Source organism: Alexandromys fortis, unplaced genomic scaffold (genome assembly GCF_014885135.2).
Source record: "Alexandromys fortis isolate MF-2015 unplaced genomic scaffold, M_Fortis_MF-2015_v1.1 scaffold_201, whole genome shotgun sequence".
Taxonomy (NCBI): Eukaryota; Metazoa; Chordata; class Mammalia; order Rodentia; family Cricetidae; genus Alexandromys; species Alexandromys fortis.
In genome coordinates this window covers 2,019,916-2,044,414 of record NW_026068087.1, presented here as the reverse complement: position 1 = coordinate 2,044,414, position 24,499 = coordinate 2,019,916, and the positions used below count along the sequence as shown (strand labels likewise).

The 24,499-nt window shown below is 43.3% G+C and overlaps 2 protein-coding genes across 3 annotated transcripts in view; one reads left to right on the top strand and one right to left on the bottom strand.

Annotated features, from left to right (window-relative positions):
* Window positions 1–23,124, top strand: part of Cog5 (component of oligomeric golgi complex 5) — a 216,388-nt gene extending 193,264 nt beyond the window's left edge. The window contains exons 19-22 of the mRNA XM_050122311.1: window positions 6,135–6,211; window positions 17,427–17,553; window positions 18,110–18,189; window positions 22,276–23,124. Of these exons, the coding sequence (XP_049978268.1) occupies window positions 6,135–6,211; window positions 17,427–17,553; window positions 18,110–18,189; window positions 22,276–22,390 (399 nt within the window). The 3' untranslated portion in view covers window positions 22,391–23,124. The remainder of the gene's footprint in view (window positions 1–6,134; window positions 6,212–17,426; window positions 17,554–18,109; window positions 18,190–22,275) is intronic.
* Hbp1 (HMG-box transcription factor 1) overlaps window positions 23,125–24,499 on the bottom strand; it is a 27,251-nt gene continuing 25,876 nt past the window's right edge. For both annotated transcript variants that reach the window (XM_050122312.1, XM_050122313.1), the window contains exon 11: window positions 23,125–24,159. In XM_050122312.1, the coding sequence (XP_049978269.1) occupies window positions 24,142–24,159 (18 nt within the window). In that variant the 3' untranslated portion in view covers window positions 23,125–24,141. The remainder of the gene's footprint in view (window positions 24,160–24,499) is intronic.

The following is a 24,499-nucleotide window of genomic DNA, read 5'->3' as shown; positions in this document are numbered from 1 at the left end:
TCAAGCAGCCAGAAAGGAACAGCATGTTGGAAGAACTCTAGCACATCAGTGGTCTTCTCGAGAGCATCTCTCCTCAGTGAGATGAGCAGGCTGCCTGGCAGATACAGTCTGATTAATTGGACTCTCCACTAAATATAATACCCTTCACCTCTGTAGTTAGCCTCAAAATTACTCAAGCTATCTGATTTTCCCCCATTACCTTTCAGTAATCAGAGGCAAAGAAAAAACAGTCTAAGCACCCAGTTTCCTTAGAAGATTCAGAAACAGTTGATTCTCTTTTATACGTTAAGGGTGAATCCATTTCTTAAACCCTTTCAAAACTGTTAGCTTTACTGATCTAAATAGTTACTCCAGTGCAGTCTTCATATTAGTCCACCAGATCCTCCTTGCTTATAAAGATAAATACTAATGTCAATGTGTGACTGGGAGAGGACCTGGACTGCCTGTTCAGGATGTTGACTACCAGATGCTCCCACACCCTAGCGCACTTACAACACAAACAGCTGACAAAAACCTGGCTTTCAGAAACTATTCTCTTTGCTTATAATGATCCAGCAATTAGTTATTTTCATCCCCAAAATGATGTCTGTGAAACTACTAGGCCATACAAAAAGAGTCTTCCTTTGGGAATGGTCTCTTTAGCAGCCACATGTGAGGACAGAAATAATTAAATGCTCCTATTAATTTGTCTTAACTTTGTCCATTTTTGCTGCCTTCATTTCTGTCTGTGAACAATGACTTTATGGAAACAGTTGTGTCTGTGTGTCCGACAACCTATCATATTCCTTAAAAATATTGTGTGTAAGCTGTTCTCTAATGGGTCTTTCCCCTTTTCCCCTCTCCTCCTTGGTTTTGTTTTTCTTTCTGTCTTCCTCCCTGCGAGGCTCCCTCCCCCCCAGCAGCTCATTTGCATTCTTCTCCAGCTGGCTCTTGAGTCACTTTCCTGGAGGCAGCACTTCAAGTCCAATTAGAGTGGTGGCTGAGCAGGCTCTGGCCCGAAGGAGAGTGCTGTAGGAGAGAGGCTTGCTGGTGGAGGGTTTATTTTAATGATTGTGTTCTCTTGAAAGATGGCAAGTTTTGTCCTTTACAGTACCCCACTGCAGCTAGTACCCCAGGGTGCACAGCCTCCAGTGGTGGGGTGAGCTTCCACCTTCCCAAAGCTACAGCCCTCAGAGTTACATTTACATTCCCTTTTTCTTAAGACACATTACTTTCTGAAACCACTTCCCCGTCAGGATAAATGGAACTCATCAGTTTCTGTTACTAACTTCTGTTCAGAAAAGTCACACACACAGAGTTCTCCCTGCTGAGCCTCAGCACCTGTGCCTGACCCGTGGTTTGCTACGACATGGTGTGTTCCAGTTTTTGATCCCACCATTCCTCTTAGCCTGGCTCAGATCTTAGCCACAGTGCAGGAAAGAGATGCTGAAGCACCTATTTGTGGCCAGTAGTGTTAGCAAACGTTCCCCAAAGTCCTGTTTGGTTGGAACTGTTTGTCTGGGTTAGTCCAAATAATAACATTTCTCTGAAATTTCTGTGCCCCGACAGGCATCAGCTGGGGACTGTAACCTTTTAAGTGGTCTTTATTAAAAAGCCAATCAAGTTGTAATCACAATTAAACATGGCCACTGAGGTTACTAGAATCCAGACCACACAATTCTCTGTGGGTTTGGCAAGAGTTCTTGTGATCAAAGTCCCTGCTGTGTAGCCATAAGCAGAGCTCAAGAAAGAATCAGTAGAAAGAATTTGGGAAGATTGTGACATAATGTTTAGATGTAAAGACAAACAGTGAAGCATTTTAAGAATTCTCCAGAGCGTCCTGAGTGCCTCAGAAGCACCTGTGCAGAGAAAGCCCAGTTGCAGGGTGCCATCTGGAGGGCTCATAGAGAGGGAAGTGCCCAACAAATGGCCAGTAAAGAAGTAGGTCAGGAGCATGAGGTGGCTTCCTACAGGTAATTAATTTCCTGCTGGGACCACATGGCTTCTGTGTCTACACTAATCACACAGCAGTTCAGAAAGCCCTGCACTTGTCCAAGGCCCCCAGGGTCCTGCTGACTCCCACTCATGGCTGATATGCCCACGGTGCAGACTGCAGCTCCGTCTCCCCCTCCGCCCCGCTTGTCTCTTTTTTCTCTGAGGGAAAGGACAGCTATTGAAGTTGGAATTAAATTATTTAGTGGTACTCCTAGCAATTCTATTTATAAATTTTCTGCCGCCCTTTAAGTATACATTTTTATCTTTCCCACATTGCCCAAAAATGTATAGTTAGAAAAGAAAGCAAACTTCTCATTTGGTTCTGATTCTTCTTACCTTTTCTTATCTTGAACATTGTCAGGGCAAGAATGCTCCTGACACATCTAGATGAGCCCTGTGGTTAACAATGCCTGGTGGGTACTGGGGGGCAGCAGGGCAGGGAGCAGCCTCGGTGTCCACCTGGAGCTCTGTGGACTCCTCTAGCAGAACACTCCCTTTTTAAACATGAGCTTCATTGTTTAAAGGGAAATGATTCTTCAGTCTCCTCGGGGTCCTTTTTTGATTAAAAATTCATCTTAAACATTTAACCTTTTGAAAGAGCCCTGTATCGTCGAAATCTGCGTTCACAACCATTTTAGGTGATGATGATCTCTCGTATAGGAACTTTGCCGCAGCTGTTTAATTATTTTAGCATCTAGTCTTACTCCAGAGCTAGGTCAAAGGTTGCTTGGTTTGATCTTTGACGACACTGAACCACAAGGGTCATGGGGGAGGAGGGGAAATGACTAAAATATGCCATGAAACTGTATCACAGAATACGATGTGCTCTCCACGCGCTCGGAAACCCTTATATGCACAGAGCAGTTAGTGGTGTGGATAGAATCAGCATGTCAGAGGCCACGCAGAGTACATGTTTATTGTGCTCAGTGGAAAATAGATGTTCCACTCTGAAGGAAACCAGAACTCCGTCTGGTTTACTCACTACCCAGGGCTCAAGAACAGCTCATCGTCCCTGTCTTGTTGAGTGTGTTGGTTCCCAGCTGTCATGTTTGGATGGTCAGCAAGAATATTGGCTTTTTCTTTAAATTTTTGTTTGTTTAGTCTTCTGTATTTTAGAGTTTTCCAACCATGTAATATTTTCCCCTTAACGTGTGTGTGTTTATACTGAATCTTTGGTATTTATTCTGAATCTTCTGTATCAGAAGAGGGACACTGACCTGAACACTAACACTAAAACATCTCGAGGGAGCTGCCCTGTCTCAGCACTCGGTGCAGGCAGGCACAGGCATTCTCAATGGGACTATCATTTTGCCTAGTAATAATTGTGTGTATATTTATATACATATGTGTATTTATGTCAGTAATACAATGAGCATTCAACAAAAATCATAAAGTATGTATATTTGTGGCTGCATGTAAACATGTACACGTTTGTGATCTTATTGAAAAGTTACATTTTTTAAAAATCCCTTTCACTAAATTTGAGAATTCTTGAAGGAAAGAATCTACTTCTAATTCTCCATCTTATCCCAACATATGGTTTGGTACCTGGCTAAGAGTAGGGAGTAGAACTTGGTTTGCAAATGATTAATTTGGGCTTAATTAATTGTGGTCCACATCGACAAGGAGTTTTGAACAGCTTTTCATAAAGATGGTGAGCCTTGTGATGATGGTTCCTTCTCCTTGAGTTTCTTGTTTTGTTGTTGTTGTTTTATTTTATTTTATTCTGAGACAGGGTTTCTCTTTGTAACAGCCTAGCTGTCCTGGAACTAGTTCTTGTAGACCAGATTGGCCTTGAACTCACAGAAATTCACCTGCCTCTGCCTCTCAAGTGCTGGGATTAAAGGCGTGCGCCACCACCACCTGGCCTCCTTGTGTTTTTTTGAATAAAGATACTGCACCATCAGGGGACCATGGCCTGCTCTCAGCAGTCTTCTAAACTGGTCTATACCATGCAGCACATTTAATAAAGATACTGCACCATCAGGGGACCATGGCCTGCTCTCAGCAGTCTCCTAAACTGGCCTTCACCATGCAGCACATTTCTGTCAGCATGGAGGACCAGTTTTCTCTGTGCCACACAGTGCAGATAATCTGCATGAGCATGCAGTAGATAAAGAACCAGGAGCCAGTCCTTGTCAAGTAGAATTTCAAGTCAAAGGAGAAAAGTAAAAAGAAGTGAAACCAGCCTTTACTAGTTTTTGTATAAGGGCAGATTAAGTTAATAGTATAAATGAGAAAAAAATTAAATACTGATAATTTCAGACATTTTAAGACTTTGTTTGAGCTTTTGCCTTCATATATGTATATACATCATATGTGTGCCTAGTACCTGCGGAGGCCAGAAGAAAGTACCACATCCCTGAAACTGGAGTTCACAGCAGTTGTGAGCTGCCGTGTAGGTGCTGAGAACTGAGCTCCGATCCTCCTCCGAGTTCTTAAGCCCTGAGCCACCTGTGTCGCACTAACTTTACAACTAAGTATTTATATGTCGTGCAAGTAGAGATTATTCATTTAATTTTTGTTATTTTACTAAGTAGATATCACCACCTTCATTTGACATATGGCAAAGGTAAAACTAAGAGTTAAGCAACTCCTTCAGTGTCCCCTTATATTGATGGTAGTTTGGAATTCTGCCACTTTTGTGACACAGAAATCCCCAGAACTAGAACTTTATAATCACTTTGACCATGCTGACTGGTGAAAATTCTCATCAGTTCTATCGAGTACATAGAGACTTGCCATGGCTATGTAGAATACAAGTACATAGTCTGGAAAACCTTCTTTTCCCAAGTCAGACATAATTTGAACTCCTCTGCCATGCACCACGCCCCAGCATCTGCGCTTGGAGCACTATTACCCAGTTTGCAAGCTTCGGGCAAGGGGGCTGTGATGGAGGAGGGTCATCTTTCTATCTCTTGTTTCATTGGTTAATAAAGAAAACTGCTTGGCCTTTGATAGAACAGAAAATTAGGTAGGCAGAGAAAACAGAACAGAATGCTGGGAGAAAGAAGCCTAGTCAGACAGACGCCATGCCTCTCCTCTCTGAGACAGAAGCAGGTTAAGAATCTCCCTGGTAAGCCACCAGCTCGTGGTGCTACACAGATTATTAGAAATGGGTTAATCAAGATGTGAGAATTAGCCAATAAGAGGCTAGAACTAATGGGCCAAGCAGTATTTAAAAGAATACAATTTCCCTGTAATTATTTTGGGTAAAGCTAGCCTGTTGGTGGGACACAGCTCCGCCGCTCCTCACTACAGGGCTGGAGGTTAAAATACACAGACACAGACAGAAAGACAGCGACATGGGTCATCCTTGAATTCCCCAAGAATGCCCCCTTGATTGTGTTCAGGGGCTGATTATATAGAGCTAGCCACGTCCCAGCCAAACCCACCAGAAACCACTCTCCTGCCATCAGGAACTCCTGAAGGTCTCGTGCTCAGAGCAGCTGTAGGCACTCAGATCAGGGGATTACAGGAAATTCAGGATCTGGGGTCTCACTGCTCCAACACTCCTCTTAACAGCATAGAAATATCTCCTCCTGGGCCTCTTTGGTAAAGCAATGTTAATGTCATTGAAGTCTTTATCTTTTAATAAATTTAAGTGGCTTCCAGAACGTGTTTCACAGCCAGTCAACATTAAGCTTACAAAGACTTAGAACTTTTGAGAACTGAGGTAAGGTAATGGTTAAACTGTTAGCTTGGTTGGTTTGAAAATGTCCTACGAGTTAGTAAAGTGCAGTTCTGGGAGGGTGTTTCCAGGGAGGACTAACTGAGGGAAAGACCTGGGAGAGCGTTTCCAGGGAGAACTGACTGACAGAAAGACCTGGGAGACCGTTTCCAGGGAGGACTAACTGAGGGAAAGACCTGCCCTGGATGTAAGTCTACATCCACAACTGGGGCCAGATGAGGAGGGGTTCCCTCAGCACAGGCATTCTCTCCCTGTGTCCTGGCCACCATTGGGTGAGCGATTCTGCCCCACCAGACCTTCACCATGATGGACTGGCACCTCAGAAGTTATGGACCCAAATAAGTCATTCTTTTCTTAATTGTTCATATCAGGTATTAATCACAACAAAGGAAAACTGACCTAGAGTATTTCTCAAGTTTGACTTTCAGAGTCTGCCATGTAAAGCTCTGGTCTCTCTTCATTATTTCAGATGGAGCTGGCTGTGGGTCCACTTTGTAGAAGAGTGTCTGATTTGGGAAAGTCCTATCGAATGCTGAGGTCATTCAGGTAAGACCTGATTCTTTGTTATATGCCGTCTTGTGAGCAGGTGGTCCTTTCTTCGTATTGAGGTTAAGCTATGTAAAATTTTCAACATTCGTTTTTTACTGCAGCAATGCGTATAAGAAATGATCGTCCTAAAAGATCTTGTTTAGAAAACCATGTAAGATTATATGCAGTAGCTAATAACATTGGGGGAGGTTCTTTTTGAATTATAACCTGAAGGCTGAGCTGATGGGTACTTTCTAACTTCCCATTCTTATAGAAACACTAGGAAGTACATTATAATACAGGCATTTTTTTCTGAAAATTTTATTTATTCATGTACATTTTTAATCCAGTCTACTCCTAAAAGTATCACATAATATAAACAAACACAACTATTGACTAAAACCAAGCTCAGTGAAGAACTTAGGGAATGAATTGGGGAGCTCAGACTGATGCCGTTGCGCACCAAATTTAGGGTTAGACTCCCTACAGTTCAGTTTTAAAAGTGAGTGAAAGCACTCACTCAGAAAGCAGAGTCAGGTAAATCTCTGTGAGTTCAAGACCAACTTGATCTACAGATTGAGATCCAGGACAGCTAGATGTACACAGAGAAACCCCGTCTCCAAAAAATAAACAACAACAGCAACAAAGAGTAACAGTTAGCTAGTTCATACTTGTGATGTAATAATATAGCAGTTTAACGAGTGGATCTGCCCTTTCTACAACTGGACGCTGTTCTGAAAACATGTAGTCGCTTTATGACCTCAGTAGTAGATGCTAGAAGGTAGGGTAGTCCTGTGCATATGGCTGTTCATTCCGTAAAATAGGATTCCAAATGCTTCATGTTTACGAAAAAAAAATATGGCTAACCCTATAGACTGGAAAGATCTGATTAATAAACATAACAATTTTGTGAGTATAGCTTGCTACATAGAAAGAAGGCTTTGGCACAAACTAGTCAAATATCCAAAAGCCTAATGCCGTGTGGGTGTATTTCTGTAAATATAAGGCAGTGTGAGCTGTCTGAACCTTGACTCAGTTCTGGAAACTAGTGTGTAGTAAGTGTGTGTTCTTCCAGTGTCCTCAAGCTGCTGTAATAGCCATGTAGGAAGCCAGTGCTGCTGACAGCGGTCATGTGCTTTAGAGTTTCTTTCTTGTTTTCATTGCCAGCATCATGGACTGAATTCTGCTTTTTCTGCAGTGGATAATCACTGCACATACGTCCATGATTGCAAGAAAACTCTAAGTGAGATCTTGTTCTTTGGTTTTTTTTTTGTTTGTTTGTTTGTTGTTTTTGTTTTGTTTTGGTTTGGTTTGGTTTTTCGAGACAGGGTTTCTCTATAGCTTTGGAGCCTGTCCTGGAACTAGCTCTTATAGACCAGGTTGGTCTCAAACTTACAAAGATCTGCCTGCCTCTGCCTCCCAAGTGCTGGGATTAAAGGCATGTGTCACCACCGCTTGACCTAAATGAGATCTTGTATATTTTTCAAATACCTTGTTTGGGCCTGCTGAGATATATAAAATAAATAAATCTCTAAGTAGTGTGTTAGATTCTAGTTCTGCTCTAAGTTGAAAGATTAGATCCCAAGGTTACCAGTTTATCATTTATTTGTTTTGTCTTCAAAAATAGCCATACTGAATGAATTATATAATCATGTACTTTGAAAAAGATGATAGTACACTTTATTAGTGACTTTCCTCTTGCTGTGATAAAGCATTATGACAAAAGCAATTTATACAAGGAAAGGTTTATTTTTATTTATGTCTCCAGAGGGAGAGAGAGTACATCATGGCTTCCAATATTTTTTGTTTGTCTTTTCTTCCATTTCTTTGAGGGAATTTTTTATTTCCTCTTTAAGGGTCTCAAACATTCTCCTAAAGTTATTTTTTAGATCATTTTCTTCTGATTCATCTATATTTGGTTGTTCAGTCTTGCTGTTGTAGGGTCACTAGTTTATACTGGTGTCGTGTTGCTCTCTGTGGTGTTGCGTGTGTTCTGACCTTGTCTACTCATCTTTTCCTCTAATTGGTGTGGCTGGGGCTGTCTGTGACTCTGGTGATCAATCTTCCAGGTGCTAGTAGATCCAAGGCTCAGATGGTTGCTCCTTTTGGTGCAGTCAGGGCCATAGTTTCAGTCACCCCATTGGTCACTCTATGTTCCTGAGGTCACTAGGCACTCCTGGGGTTTGCTCTGCTCCTATGGAGTTTGCTGTCTCAAGCCTTCTCTGGCCTAGGTCATTGGCTCAGTCCCTGGGTCTGCTCCGGGGGCTTGGGCTTGGTCCCACAAAGGTCTCTAGCTCTGATCTACTCCCTATCTCACAAATATTAAGATTAGCACTATTTTAATATACACACAATAAAACCTAAACATGGAATTTGGGGTTATCAAAACAAGACCATAGTCCTACTACAGCAAATGAATGTCATTCCAGTATCTTTCCCAGACCTTTATCAAAGGATACTGGACTGATGTCTTCGGAACATTCACTGACCCAGCCACGACAGCATTGTATTATGAGTATAGACTGCTATTTGTAGTTTAACTGAGAATGCCCTCCACATAAGCTCTCTTATGAGTACAGACTGCTGTTTGTAGTTTAACTGAGAATGCCCTCCACATAAATTCGGGTAGTTGAACGTGAGGTCCCAAGTCGGTGGTACTGTTTGGGAAGGCTAGCAGGTATGGCCTTGCTGGAGGCAGGCTTGAGTTTAAAGCCTCACACCACTCCCAGTGAGCTCTCTCTGCTTTTTGTTACAGTATATTTGATCACACTGTGAACCCTGAGGTTGCATCATTTAAATAAAATCAACCATAGGTCAAGAGGTGGAGCAAAGAACCAGCTGACTGGATGTAACTATGAGAGTGGGGGGAAGTCAGGAGGTTGGAGGGCAGGCACAGGAAGTAGAAGGGGGCAGGCACAGGAAGTGGAAGGGAGGGACATCCAGTTGGAGGAGTATTAGTTTCAGATGGTAAAGGAGAAGCATCTCTTTCTGAGATGATACGGAGGAGGAAGGTTAGCTAGCTGCTTCCTCTGCCTCTCTGAGCTAGCAGGTTTTCACCCTAGCATTTGGCTCCCAAGTCTTTATTGGTAAAATAAAAAGATAGAGACTGACTTAAAACAACATTTGGTGGCTGAGGCGGCAATGGCAGACATGAAGGCCTCAGCAGAGAGGCTGAGGCTGTGAGCAGCCACTGTGCTAAAGATAAAAAACAACAGCTTTCTGCTTCAGTTGGAAGATGTGGGCTCTAAAATTCTGTCTCCTGGCCGGGGGTGGGGAAGGGGTGCACGCCTTTAATCCCAGCACTCGGGAGGCAGAGGCAGGCGATCTCTGAGTTAGAGGCCAGCCTGATCTACAAGAGCTAGTTCTAGGACAGGCTGCAAAGCTACAGAGAAACCCTGTCTCAAAAAAACAAACAAAAAAAACAAAAAAAAAAAAACAAAAAAAAGATTCTGCCTCCTGACACCATGCCTGCAGCTTGTGCCCATGCTCCCTATTATGATGTAGTCTCTTCTCTTGCCTGAGCCAGGTTCTCCGTGGGTCTGGGCAGGGGGGGGGGGGGGGAATAGGGGGTGTGAGAGAGAAAGAGCTCTGATGTATGGTAAAGACTGGTATGTGTTTTATGTGGAGAAGAGAAAAAAGAAGAGCCATCAAAACCTTGTCAGTTTTTTTCTTTTTCAAATTTCCTGCCTCAGCTTTATTTTTTTTTTAGTGAGAAAAACCAATAATTTTTGTTATTAAATTTCTTACATTGTTTTCCCACCTAGAGATAACAGAAGAGCTAAAGAATAATATAACATCCATTAAAACATTTTCTAACAAGGTTGGGGCAGGCAAGCCAAACAGTACCTTGGGCGTAGTGTGAATCCACAGAAGACCTCATTCTGAAGCAGTGGGGCTGGGGAGGGCAGCAGGGACCTCTTTGCAAGGGAGGAAGATCTTGACAGCCAGATCTTCTCCAGTTAAGAGCCTACTCCTCCCTCCCACCCTCTCCCTTTGCACAGCACACTGCCATGTGCCCCTGGGCACTCTCTCTGATGGTAATATCAGTGGACCAGTTAATTAAGCCAGCGAGGTTCTTGCATTCATTTGCATTTCGCTGTCTCCATTAGAGTTCCTCGGGCAGCAAAAACCTTTTCATACTTGGGCAGAATGCTGCCTCAGAAAAATCCTGACATTCCTGATCTGCCCCTAGAGGCTTTGTGTTTTTTACACATGACACACGTCAGAACTGTCAAGACCCTATTCTCATCTGCCCCTGTGCAGCGTGAAGTTAACCCCTGAGCACCAGATGCTGTAAGACCGTAGATGCCAGTGTCGATGTGAGCTGACACAGAAAAGCCTGAGATACAACCTTTCAGCACACCTGCCCTCCAGCACACCTGCCCTCCAGCACACCTGCCCTTCAGCACACCTCACCTCGCCTCCTGAAGGGATACTTTGTTCCTGATGTCTACTGCCTGCTTTGCTGGAACCTTCTTCTTATCTGGGATTCATAGATCAGTGAAAACAGCCAGGGAATGGGACTGTGCTATGCTGAAGCTTTTAGCAAAAGGGCAGGGAAGAAAAGAGCAGGTTCAGGAAAGGGACATCATCAGTAACTAAAATAGAACGCTCCTTTGTGTTGGTTTTCATTGCAGGGATACAAAGGCTTTTCTTTTTTGTTTGTTTGTTTGTTTGTTTGTTTGAGACATGAATTCTCTATGTAACAGCCCTGGCTGACTGTCTTGAAACTCATTCTGTAGACCAGGCTGACCTCAAGCCCACAGAGATCCATCTGCCTCTACCTCTCAAGTGCTGGAGTTAAAGGTGTGTGCCACCACTGCCTGGCTATGGAGGGTTTTTGAAGGCCCTGATCTATTGACCATATAAATGCTGCTGTATCTGATCAGGTAAAGCCATGCACATGTTAATAAAGGGAATAGTTTGTCAATTAAATGTGACAAGTGTAAATACATATTGTGGTCAAATGTAGGGATTCTGTCATGAGTACCTTATGTTAGAAACATAGAAGGCCACTTTGTGTCTTTCCATGGTGTCAGAATTTATTGAATAACAATAATCTACGACTTGCATCGGTTTCAATAGCATCAATTTGCCAAATAATCTACCTACCTCAATAATCTGGCTGAGGTGAATGCAGTTCTTTTACTCCTTTTTTACTAATATTAACTGTCATATCACACCATGCCCAGGATACAATGAATATATCTCTAGATCTACATACACACACGTGTGTGTGTGTGTGAGTTACAGAAAGAATACAAGTTAGCAACAGTAGTAGTACAAGAGCTTTTAGAAGTTGATGGATTGAAATGCATTATTAAATTTCATATATCATAAATGCATATATTAATAAGATAACAAGTCCAAACCAGCCTTAAGGAAGAAGCCTTTGCTGTAGAGTTCAAACCATGAAAGAGTTTGAGTTGAGACTAAAGATGTTGCCAGTTGCAGAGACAAAAGAACAGAACCCAGTCTGCAGCAGGAACAGCAGGTCTAAGTCCAGAGGGGCATGCGTGTGGATGGCCATGTCAACAGTGGAAGACTGAGCTGACAGCCCAGGGATAATTGAGACTTCTCTGCCTGTCATTCCTTGGTACATACTCTAGATACCAAATGATGGGTTGGTGTGGGCCCCTGTGATAACCATTTTATGAAATACAGGTAAAGGAGTTGCATCCTCTTTTTGGTCTGGCTGTCTGATAAGTTCTTGGGCTTGGTTTTGCTGATATAATTTTAATGTACTCATATGCCCCTGCAGTCTCAATTGACCTTCATACATTGATAAATTAGCAAATTTCTACTGCTAAGATAATGTCATCTAGCTGTGGTGCATGGTTCGTACTGTGAGTCCACCCTACATGTAATTATCTTTCATCCTCAAAATGGGAGTCAAAAATCTGTTTGTAAAATGGAGTCTGTCAGGGCAAGGTACATCCTGGCAACTATTATGGGGCTACAGTTACTTTGATACCCAAACCACACAAAGATGCAACAAAGATAGAGAACTACAGACCAGTCTCCCTCATGAACATTAATGCAAAAATACTTAATAAAATACTGGCAGTCTGAATCTAAGAACATACACACACACACAAAAAAAAAAAAATCCTCCACCATGACCAAATAGTCTTTATCCCAGAGATGTAGGATTGGTTCAATATACAGAAATCTGTCAGTGTAATCTACCATATAAACAAACTGAAAGAAAAAAAATGATCATCTCATTAAAAGCTGAAAAAGCCTTTGACAAATCCAGCACCCTTCACGAAAAAGGTCTTTGGAGAGATACAAGGAACATATCTAAATATAAAAAAAGAGATTTACAGCAAGCCAACAGCCAGCATTAAATTAGGTGGAGAGAAACTCAAAGTGATAAACTTTTGGAAATAAACCACGTAATCAACCCAGATACAAAAAGGCCATTGACAAAGTTTAGAATCCTTTAATGAAGAGAGTTAAGAATCAAAGGAATATATTTCAACATAACAAAAGCTATACATGACAGATCTCTAGTCAACGTTATACTAAATGAGGAAAACTGAAGGCATTCCCTCTGAAATGAGGAATGAGACAAGGGTGCCCACTCTCTGCTCTTACTCAGTAGTGCTCAAAGTCATAACTAGGACAGCAAGACAAGAGAAGGAAGTAAAGGGGACACAAATAATAGAGGAAAAAGCAAAAGGATCCCTATTTTTAGATAACACGATCCTACATTTAAAATATTCTAAAGACTTGATCAGAAAGCCCTGTGACCTAATACTTCAGCAAATTATCAGAATACAAAACTAACATACAGAAATATCACTTATATTTCTATATATAATAGCTAACTTCCTAAGAAAGAAATAATGGGAAAAATCCTATTCACCATAAAAACAGATCAATAAAGGCTACAGTAGCTGAGGGTCCCCCAGGGAATGACCATCCAGCATCTTATTCCAGACATGCCTGTTTTGTCCAGAAACATTAGAATGCTTGTGTCTATTATCTTGGAAAATAGCAAATTTTTAGAGACTAGTGGCAAATTCTTGCCACTGAAAGAGTTCATGTTCCTGGCTTCTGCTCCCAGAAGCTCCAGGACAGCTCCAGGAAGACCTAGACAGTCCCCTTCATGAAACCCTACCTTCTGTGGTGGGAACACTGACAGGCGCCCTTCTAGCCTAAACTTTGAGCCCCTGTTTATTCCAAGTCATTAGCCTCCTGCATCTTTCTCCTCTGCAGCAAGAGCCTCACTTCTGACATCTGTCTGTCCTCTCAATAGCAAGACCATGTCCTGTGTGGGAAGGACAGCTAGCTGCATCCTGTCTCACAGTAGGGCCATGCTTCCTTTCTCTGAGCATTGTACTCAGTGGTCTTGCTGCTGTATCAGGCCCTTTGCTCAGAATTGGAGAGAGTAGGCTTGGTGGCAGGTGGCATGAAGGGGACCAGCACTGATACTGGATGTGGGACAGGAGCATCGGGACCTCTTGTCCTGCATTTCATGATTAGCCTTAACAGGGTGTCTGAAAATTGGCAGCTGTGAAACCATGAGTCATTTAAATGTGACTTTCCCTGACTAGAAATAGACATTTTTTTCTTAAGGGATCTAATACTTGACTAATTAACTCTACCTTATGGCTAGAATGTGTAACCTTGGAAGTGCTGCTATATTTAAAATAATCTCTAAGAATGGCAGTATGGAATTTCTGCTTTTCATGGTACCTTAATTAATTCTTTTTGTAAAGCATTTCAGGTGGTGATTATTTTTTTAATTTGTTGGTGCTTCAGGTCCCACCTGGAGAGGGCCCAGGCAGTGCTGCCTGGAAGGAGGTAGTGTGTGCCTGGTGCCCAGTGCAGATGCAGACCCAGAATTGCTTGTAGGGCTCTTTAGACAGCTGTTAGTGACCAGTGCAGAACTCTGGTCTTGGCAGAAAGACAGCTTATGTGGCTTAGAGCTCCAAAGGGACAGGTTGCTGGCCCCCAAAACAGCTAGACCGGGTTTATTAGCATGTCACCCAGACTGTCTGTGGGTCAGCCTCCTAAACACAGCTCGTCCCATATGTGTGTGCCCCGATGTTTCCTCCCTGCCTGCCTCCATCCCTCTGTTTGTCCTAACCTTCCTTCCTTGCTTTTCACCCCTTGTATCCTTTGTAGTTTGCATTGAAAATATCCTGAAGAATAATTATGAAAAACACAAAAAAAAAAAACACAAAATTAACTTCCTTACTTTTAGATTTGACTTAATTTCCTGGAGCTGAAGATAAAACCAGCTGCTTAGCTCTCCTGTCAGAATGAAATGGGGCAAATGTGTGGAGGCTGAGTAGGAAGTTTGTTCTTAGCACTTAACCCTACCCACTTCCCAACAGGATCTCAGGATCCTCCTGTCTCATTCCCTGAACTTGTATCTGGCTTTAGCTACCTTCCTGTGTGAGTCTTGATGGACTTTGGGTTGGGTTTAGAGAGCTCTTTGCTTCCTGTACCTAGGGCTGGTGTCTAATATGGGGAAATTTGACCCATTGTTTCTTTTTATTATTATTATTATGTGTACAGCATTCCTTCCATGTGTGCCTGCATGCCAGAAGGGGACACCAGGTCTCATTATAGATGGCTGTGAGCCACCATATGGTTGCTGGAATTGAACTCAGGACCTCTGGAAGAGCAGTCAGTGCTCTTAACCACTGAGCCATCTCTCCAGCCCCGACCCATTGTTTCTTTAAACATTTTCTAGCCCCTTTCTTTTCCTAATTCCCTCTTCTATTAGATGAATCCTGATGGCCTTATTGGTCTTTCCTGATTCCTGTCAGCTTTCTTTATTCCTTCTCATTCTGCTCTTATAACCTACTATTTTAGATACTGTCTTTAAAGTCACTGGTTTCTTATGCTTACTCAGGCTCGCTCGTGATACTTGATGGTGTTATTTAGTCTTTGTGTTCTTCATCTGTAGGAATTTTTAAAATTCATTTTCAATGAGAGTAATAAAGCCAAATATTACTGGCCATGGTCTAGGAACACAGCTCAGGTTGCCCCCAATACCATCTTCTAACATGGTATCAATTTCACAGAGTTTCTGTAGATTGGACACAGGTGTGTGTTTTGGGGCAGAGCAGAATGTTTGTTACAGGCCTCAGAGGTTATCTTGATGACATCTTGACTTTTTGTTGGTAGAATGAGGGAGCTGCTGGTAAGTCTGAAAGGACTGACCTGATAGTCATGAGGACACAATAAATGACTGTTGAGGGGCTAAAGGTGGCCCAAGACTGTCCGCCATCATGAACATTCTGTCTCTCCATAGTCAGCCATGCTAACCAGTCCCTCAGCCTCGTAGAGTGTTAAACACGTTTTGATGGGTGTTTGTTTTCCGAAAACATCAGGTCACAGTTTCTTTTGATGGTCAAGCAATCACATTTGTGCATGCAAAGATGAAATATTGCTTTGTGTCCCAGTGTGTTCATCCGTGGGATGAGAGGCTGAGTAGGCTGAACACAGTTACCAGGAGCAGTAAAGACCGAACCTTTCACACCACCAGCTCTTCCAGCTGTCATGATCCAGGTCTAAGTTTTTCACTCTCTGTATCTGGCATACATGTGACATATAAAAAATAGGAATATTATACCTTTTGTCAGCATAACCAACACAGTGTGGTCTGAGGAGTTAAAGGCAGTTGCTGAGAGAAGAGGGTATTTTAGCTAACCAGAAATGGTATATTTAAACTGCTTAGATAATGTTGCTCATCTGTAGTTATTTGTATTTGATAAGATGGTTTAATTGATGTTTGGGTTATTAAAAATGACTTACTACGTTTTGATTATAGATTTCCTTTTTAATCAGTTTAATTTCATAGCTGTAAGCTCATGAAGGGTGAATAGTTCTAGTTATCAAAATGTTCTAAAGTACAAACTACCAGGAGGACAAAAGCAACTGAAGAGAGGAGGATTCGGTTTAATTCCAGTTTATTCTGTCACTGTCGCAGGAGGTCATGGTGACAGGGACTGGAAGTGGTCACTTCACTTGACAGTCAGTACCACCTGCGGGCGCTCTGCTGTCCTTATGGGACTCCTCCTATGAAACACTGCCCACTACGTCTTCCCTCATCAGTTAATCCAAGAAAACCCTTCACAGGCATACCCACGGGCCAACGCGATCCAGACCGTTCTCATTGAGATTCCCTCCACTGGTGATTCACATTATAGCAAGTCAATAATCAAAACTAACTCTCATAAGCAGTTTAGATAAGAAAAACGTTGTCAGGAGGGGTAGGTTGCATTTATAGGATAATTTCTATAAGGACCTTTTCCTAATTTTTTTGTTTCCAACAAAAATCAAGAGTCTGTTGAACATACTTTCCTGGCTCCTGGAACAAATGTCCATTAGCAAGAGGAAGGAGGGGACTGGGCTGTCTCATGTAAACTTTCTTGCCTTCATACGTGGTGTCATTTAGATGGCTGACATAGGCCTGCCTGTTTTCATACACTGGTGTTGTTTAAGTGACTGAGGAAGGAGACCAGGATACAGGCCTCTGTTCCATGGTTCGTGTCAGTCATCTGAACTGCTGAGAAGTGTGGCTGCTACTGGCGCTACCAGGTGAGCCTCTGCAGCCAGCCAACTGCACATCCTTCCTGGCCTGATGTTGGCACAGAGTGGCCCAGCACTGGTAGAGGAGTAGATTGCCCTTCCCACCACTCCTGTGATAGAGAGTGTGACAGAGACTCAGAACTGAAGGCAGCCGGCAGATTGTTGGAATAATCAGCAAAGTAATGACTTTGCATTTAAAGACTCAAGTTCCACTTAGAATGAATACATAGAAAACGTTGAGTTGGCCCATGTTAGATTATAGTCAGAAGAGTTTTACATGAGATGAAAGCCACATGTATCGACTGAACTAAGAATCCACTACTTACACCAACTTGAAGGTGTCACTTTGTGCTTCAGTTGATTTTAGCCTGTTCATTAAATGGCGCTACAAGAAACTTTGCTGTGTCACTGAAGTAATATCGGACCCACTGATAAGTGATGTTAAGGAAAGAGCTTAAAGTAAATCAGCCTGCAAAATTAGGAGCTTGTGTGGCCTGGGGTTGAACGGAGGTTTTAAAATGGGGCTTCAGAAACTAATCTAGGGCTGGGTGTGGTGGAACCAGTAGACAGGTTCCAAGATAGGCAGGGCTACACAGAGAAACCCTGTCTGGAAAGCTCCTCCCTACAAAACCAGATCTAAGAGGAATATTCACACAGAATGCCTCTGTTTTCCTTCTAGGCCCCTGCTCTTCCAGACGAGTGAGCACGTGGCTGACAGTCCGGCCGTGGGGGATGTGATTCCATTCAGCATCGTCATTCAGTTTCTGTTCACACGAGCACCCGCTGAGCTGAAGTCCCCCTTCCAGGTAATCATGGGCACTCTCTGAGTCACTTTGTAAACAGGTCTCCTCACTGAGCAGGCTCCTGGCCATCCTGCTTTATTTGGTCATGGATGTCTCCCTGAAAGTGAACAGAGATGGAAGAGAACTCCGGGGACCCGTATGTTTTCACAGCAGGGAGTCAGATTTACCTATGAGTCCAGAGTTAGCCCTTTTAAAAAAAGATCTCAGCTGCCTAAGGTGGCCCATGCCTATAATTTTAATACTTGGCAAGCTGAAGCTAGAGGATTGCCATGACTTCCTTGCCAGCCTGAACTACAGAGTGAGACCCTATTTCAAATATCATCACCGTCATTATCAGACAAAACAAAACAGACACAAGTAATTTCTATTCATAAAGCTCTGTTTGGGCCATGTCAATTGGCAAATCTTAAGGTTTTTTGGTAATCAGTTGCATGAAGGCCTGTGCCACGTTCTGAAATTCCTCAGTCCAGAAGGTAATTTCACCTTGAGTGTCATGAATTGCTATTTGTGCCAGTATTTGCTAAAGAATTTACTTTCTTCTCTGGTGGCATCCCTGAAGAGGGCAGAGTGGTCCCATGCACGCTTCTCCCAGTGGCTGGACGATCATCCATCTGAAAAGGACAGGCTCCTCCTTCTCAGGTAAAGCTGCGTGTTCTAGGGGTGCCGTCTGGGCTGGGATGTGGGGATGGTAAGGCACAGTGATTGTCAGATGGCCCACTTGAATAGTTACTGCGCGATGCTCTGCAAGGTACTGGCAGCTGTAGGGCTCTGGTTCTTCAGACCTTCACACCCTCCTTTGTGCTGGCCGATGCCTGATACAACCCTAGAGCACAGGCTCCAGCTGTAAAATAGCTTCAGCAGTAAAAGGATTCACTTTGGCTCTGTATTTTCCGTCATTTTCATGTGCTGTGTTCACTGAAATGGCAGCACTCAGATGTGAGTGAAATTTGAACAGTAACAGTTCTCGGCAGGAAAGGACCACTGAGAATCTACTTAGATGCCACACATTCTCTGGTGTGGTCTGCGAATACATTTCTGTGTGCACCTATGCCCAAGTGCATGTGCACATCTCCAGCCATGAGCGTGGTGAGGGGCACTTGTGTGTGCAGCTTGAGCATGTCTTCCCCATCAATTCTCCCCTGTGAAGCCTTCTGTAGAAAACATCCAGAGTTGGGCAGCATTTCCTTTAGCTCAGCTGACTCAGCAGACTTTATTGGCATGTGGGGCTGAGCTCCGAAGTGGCACCGTCTTCTCTCAGCTTCACCTGTTTCTGCTTTTCTGGTCTCTTCCCCATCCCATTCCATCTGCTAAATTGCTGCCTTTTATCTTTTTCTTAAATGTCATTGCCCACATTTTGTTTCTCGCTTTTTTGTCTCCGTCTGTATAGATTTTCCATCCCCAGTTGAGCTGGTGCAGTCACCCCCATAAAGCCCAAATCTGGGATTCACCTGCATGGAACCTTAGGCTGGTGCACTTGCTCTCAGCCCCCCGCCCCCAGTTGTTGTAATTTAATCGTCCCTCACACACCTACTTCCCTGTATCCCCTGTCATGGGAGGTCACCATCATCTACCCAGCCATGCTAGGAAACAACTAGGTCATCATGAGTCAGCCCCGTCACCTCGTTCTCTAGTGCCAGCGAGCATCGCTCTTTAACTGAAGCCATTCTCTACCTGCCATCCCTGGTCTGTGGATATATGGCAGACCAGCTAGGCCATCTGATCCTCAGTGCAGGTGTGAGACATATGGATGTCATTCTGGGCTGTGTGCACAAGAAGGTGCCACCTACTGGTGCAGTTTTTAGGTAAAGGACCCCACTGAAGAAGCCCAGATCTCATTGGAAACACCAGCCCATCAGCTTCTGAGAATGGCACCAAGCCACAGGTGTGGTGTAGGAGCCTTAGGAAACCTGTGTGGGGCAAGGAACATGAGCTGGGCTTCTCTCTCCTCGAGAGGAAGCTGACCCCGAAATGGGAAAGGCTGCTGGGTGAGCTTCCTATCAGTACCCAGGCCTCCCATGTGAGGGAATTTGGGTCTCCTCTAACTTGACTTGCAATGCCTCTGAATTTTTTTTCAGTCACTCAGCTTCAATGCACTTGGTAATAAGAGGATTCAGCAGGGCTTGATCTTGTCATGTTAACGACTTGGAATGAGCTCGTCCACAGGGCTGTCCTGCTTTGGGTGATCACAGATCTGTTCCACTGCCGCTTTTTAAAATGCCCCTCAGCAGTGCTGTTGCTAAGCCCATCCTCAGCAAGTGACAGCCCTGATCCTAAGAGCTGCCTCTCACCATCCCTCTACCTGCAGAGCCCAGACCCTTCTTGCCTCCAGCAGGAAGTGCAGCTAGCTGCCTGGGGACCCACAGGAACCGCACTGCCACAGCAACCTGGCTCTTGGCAAGGAAGGGCCTTTGTCTGAGAGATTATGCTTTCCTATCTGGTACCTCAAGATGAATTATGACCCAGCCTGCCAGAGCATCACTGGATGATTCTCACCCTGTAGACAGACCCAGAGCAAACGCTGGTCTGATGTCAGCATTTCCTTCAGCTTTGGAAGCAAGCCTTGGGGGAGCCTCGTTCTGCTCCTCCCAGTCATCTGTTAGGCTGTTAGAAATAGGGCACAGTGTTCAGTAGTAAAGTATGGCTGCAGAATAGATTGCAAATGGTGAGTTCCTGTTCTCTGTCACCGTTTGACATTAGGTATTTTTCTGGAACTTGAATAGGTAACAGTGAAGTTGACTTGAAAGTCAGAGCAATCACTGATCCAGGCCACATGGGGCGGGGNGGGGGGGGGGGGGGGGCTGTGCACCAGCTTAGCCACCAGGAAGGTGCTCCAGACATGTGGGCTCCAGTGCAGAGGTGGCCACCCGGCTCAGACCATGCTTTCGCTGAAGACAAAACATCAGTTTGTATGCAGAGATTCCTCCCTAAGGTCTGCAGAAATGGTTGGCTCTACCACAGACCTGTGTATCTTAGTATTTGCAGGAAAGAAGTGATACATCTAACTGTAGTCCTTTGAGGACATTCAGGTGGAAACCATTTAGACTTCATCAGCCGTATGGCACATTTATCTATTGCTAAAGAAAACATTTGGTACCATATGAATCCGTGAACCCTTAGGCTTCTTGCCATTGTCCAGAACCCATAGGCTAGGACCCATTTTCCCCGATTGTCTATTTCTAAAAGCCTTAAAATGTCTGTATGGAAGGGAACATTAGGTGCCTCCTTGTGCTTATCCCTGCCAGGAGATCCAGTTCTAGGCACTAAGTGCCTGAGATCGATATATAAGGAACTGCTAAACCAGGGCAAGATATAGGAGGTTACTTAGGTTGTAAGTACTGATCAGAATGAATTTTAATGCCTGACAAATATCTACTTGACGTGTCACGTGATAGTGTACCCTGTTAACGCAAGCCAGTCCTTCAGTACTTATGGTCACTGCTTTTCTTCACTGAGGATAACTTCAGCAATCTTATTTGGTTACAAACAAGCCTCTTATATAATTCTTGGCCTCACTTCCAAGAAAGCTCATGTTTTGCCGAAGCAAATGAAATAATTTAATAAGTGCTTGAAAACCTTGCCCTGATTTTATGTGGGAGGGCTGTACTGTAGTTCTGTTTCTTGATGTGTATCAAGAGAAAAGGCTAACCAAACTTATTTTGAGCCTCCGTCTATGCACTGTATCATATCACTACTAACGCACGTGCATTTTGTAAACAGAATGTGTCTACTCTGCAACATTCATTTGCAAGGTTCCCCATACTTTTTAGACCGGTAAACTGTATGTGCACACACACATGCATGCACACACCCCACTGCCTCAGGGATGGTTGAACCCTTGGAGCTTACTCTACAGTCTCTCTCAGGACATCTGTGGAGTTGGGGCACCTGCCTGAATGAGTATGGCAATTGGAAAAGAACATTTTCTTCATGGAGAAATAACTAAGGGTTGGCTTTGATATTCTGCACTGGAACATTTGATAAATACTGCTATCTATGAACACTGACTTCCACTCTTTGATAATAAGAATTGCTTAATGGGATTTGAGGCTGCACATGACCTGAGTACCATCTTGAGAAGCTGGGTTTGTTGTTTTGAGACAGGGTTTCTCTGTGTTGGGTGTCCTGGAACTCATTCTGAAGCCCAGGCTAGCCTCAAACTCAAGAGATTCACCTACCTCTGCCTCCAGAGTACTGGGATTAGAAGGTATCACCACCACCACCACCCAGCTGTTGAGAAGCTGGCTTCTTAATGGCCTGCCCATGCTTCCATAAGAGCTTAAAAGACAGCATGAAGCCAGGAATTTAAGGATGCTGGGCACTGTGTAATCAGGCCTTTATATACACCTGTGACTCCAGGGTAATTTTTGCTACCTGCTATTAGGAAGGGTTTTATGCCAAAGGAAATGTTTAAAGCTGGGTCCTAAATAATAAAACTCCAGGGACAACACAAAAAAGGGCATTCACCCTAAGGTAATGTTCAGATAAGCAGAATGCTTCTCTTTGTTGGGTACATGGGGTGGCATTAAATGTGTAACAGACTAAACTGGCCACAGCTAAACCTAACCCAACTTGCCTAACTACTGTACTTTGTACCGCGTTTGAAGTACTGGTCTGTGGCTCTGGGCAGAGTAATTCCAGAAAGGGGCAAATATGTTGTTTTCATATTGCTGCTGCCGAAACTTTGATTTTATGCGATATTTTGACAGTTTTCTTTTGCATTCCCAGGGGAGCCCTGGAAGCTTATGTTCAATCAGTGAGAAGCAGAGAAGGCAAAGAATTTGCACCAGTTTATCCCATTATGGTCCAGCTGCTTCAGAAGGCTATGTCTACTCTTCAGTGATGTGCAGTCTCCATGCACCAACCCATGTAAAGGTGGCAACCAGCAACTAAAGACCATAGTCATTTCTGCATTTCCTATTGATCTTCCCTTGTTACTCTAGTTCTTCTACGTCACAATGTCATAATAGATCAATCATCACAAACTTTAAATTGTACATATCTGATTTTCTTCATAAAGATACCATTTTTTCCTTTTTTAGATTTTTGAACAATGCAAAATAATTATGTGTTTTTTGTGCCGTTGTGCAGATGATTCTATATCACTGCTTTGAAAGGGACAAGATCAGCTCACCCTGCTTCCCCAACCAATGCAGTGATTTTCAAATCTCACGCTGGAGTCACACTGCTGGGGAGCTCTGGGTGCACACCTGACAGGACTCCATCCTGAAAGAGACGCTGATGCTGTCAGGTCCAGTGCTCAGCAGAACCAAAGCTGAGACAGATGCACTGTGCAGTGTCCTTCACTTTAAACGAAGCCAGGGTTTCCCTTATACTGTGTCATTTTATTAGAAACAGGCACTTGGGCTTTGGAACAAGGACAAGTTAAAAATTAAAATTTTCTTTTCTCAAAGGTTCTCTATAAATATAAGTCCTTAATTTTCTATTGTCTTTACTCCATTACTAGCATTCTTTAATTTTTAAAATCCTACCAGAAACCTAATTATAACACCAATGTTTTCCATCTGCTGGTCAAATTATTCTTATAGTTATACATAAATTCAGTCAATCAAGAAATCAGAGACTTTTTTCATTTTATTTCAAATAATATACAAGAATATAGTGTGCAAAATTGAGGGGCAACATGTTGAAGAAGTGTGAGGACTGAAATCAATTTTACAGCTGTGATTCCTAACCAAAAATACCACTTGGTAAGTAACATGAGAAGCCATGATTGTAGCTCAGAGCAAAGCAGCTGCCCTGCAGAGGACTTGCTCTATTTTAGAAGCTGGAGGAAGTAAAGTGCAAGTGTTGCACTGCAGTAAGTGCAAAGTCTGCCCCACCATAGATAGGATGACAAACCTAGTACGCTATGTGGCTGAGAACATGAAGACACAATGGTGTCGATGTTAATAGCACCATTACAGTGACTACCCAATGCTATTAACTAACTGCACCTTGGCCGGGTCTGGCCCCCACTGGAAACCATGGAGGAGTGCTGCCCCCTGGTGCATCCACTCAGCACATGCCCATGGTATCTGAAGCAGGTGGCTCTTTTAGCTAGGACAATGACACCATCTACCTGCCATGTTATGTTGTCTCTTGGCACTGGCCAGACTAGAAGCGACTGTGTTTGGCACAGATGCTGGGCCATGTGGCGGCTACTCATGAAAAGGCCAGCTTCTGCTTCATTCCTGATATCGTGGGTACAATACAGATTAATAAGCAGTAAGGAGCTGATGTATAAACAGCAGTTACAATTCCCCTTCGTACAATTTAAAACATGTATACACATCTTTCTACTGTACTTTAGCACCACAGGATATCAATTTTCAAGCCTATATTACCTGATAGACATATATGAAGTTTGGAAGGAAAATAAGGCAATTTGGTTTACAATGTTGATAGTTGTAGCTTACTTAATGCTCTAATGGAGAAAGCAAATCCTCACTCATTAAATCATTTCAGGACGCAATGCTATCAGTATCTTATGGTCACGCAAATTCAGGACTAACGGTGAGACCAAGGTCGTCCAGGCTTTTCCATCCAGAGTCAGTATTTATGCAGACAGACTTACAAACACAAGCATCGGGTTCAATGCTGCTGAGAGCCCTGTGGAAATAAACAATGAATGCTTACAAAACAATGCATGGTAACCTTGCAGGGTAAGCTCAGATGTTCATAAATTTACTGTGAAGATTTTCAATGTTTCCTCATGGCTCAAGTATCTGGAAAACTTATATACAAATGTGAGAGCAGAAAAGTGAACAGGTAATGTCTCAAATGAAGTTCCAAACAATAGAGAACCTGTGGGAAATGGATATGTGACTCAGTTGGTAGAGACCTTGCCTACAGAACACAAAAGTGCACACATGCACGCACACACACACACACACACCAAAAAAGCACCAAACGAACTTGTACATTATAGTTCAACTACTTTTGGCAGCTA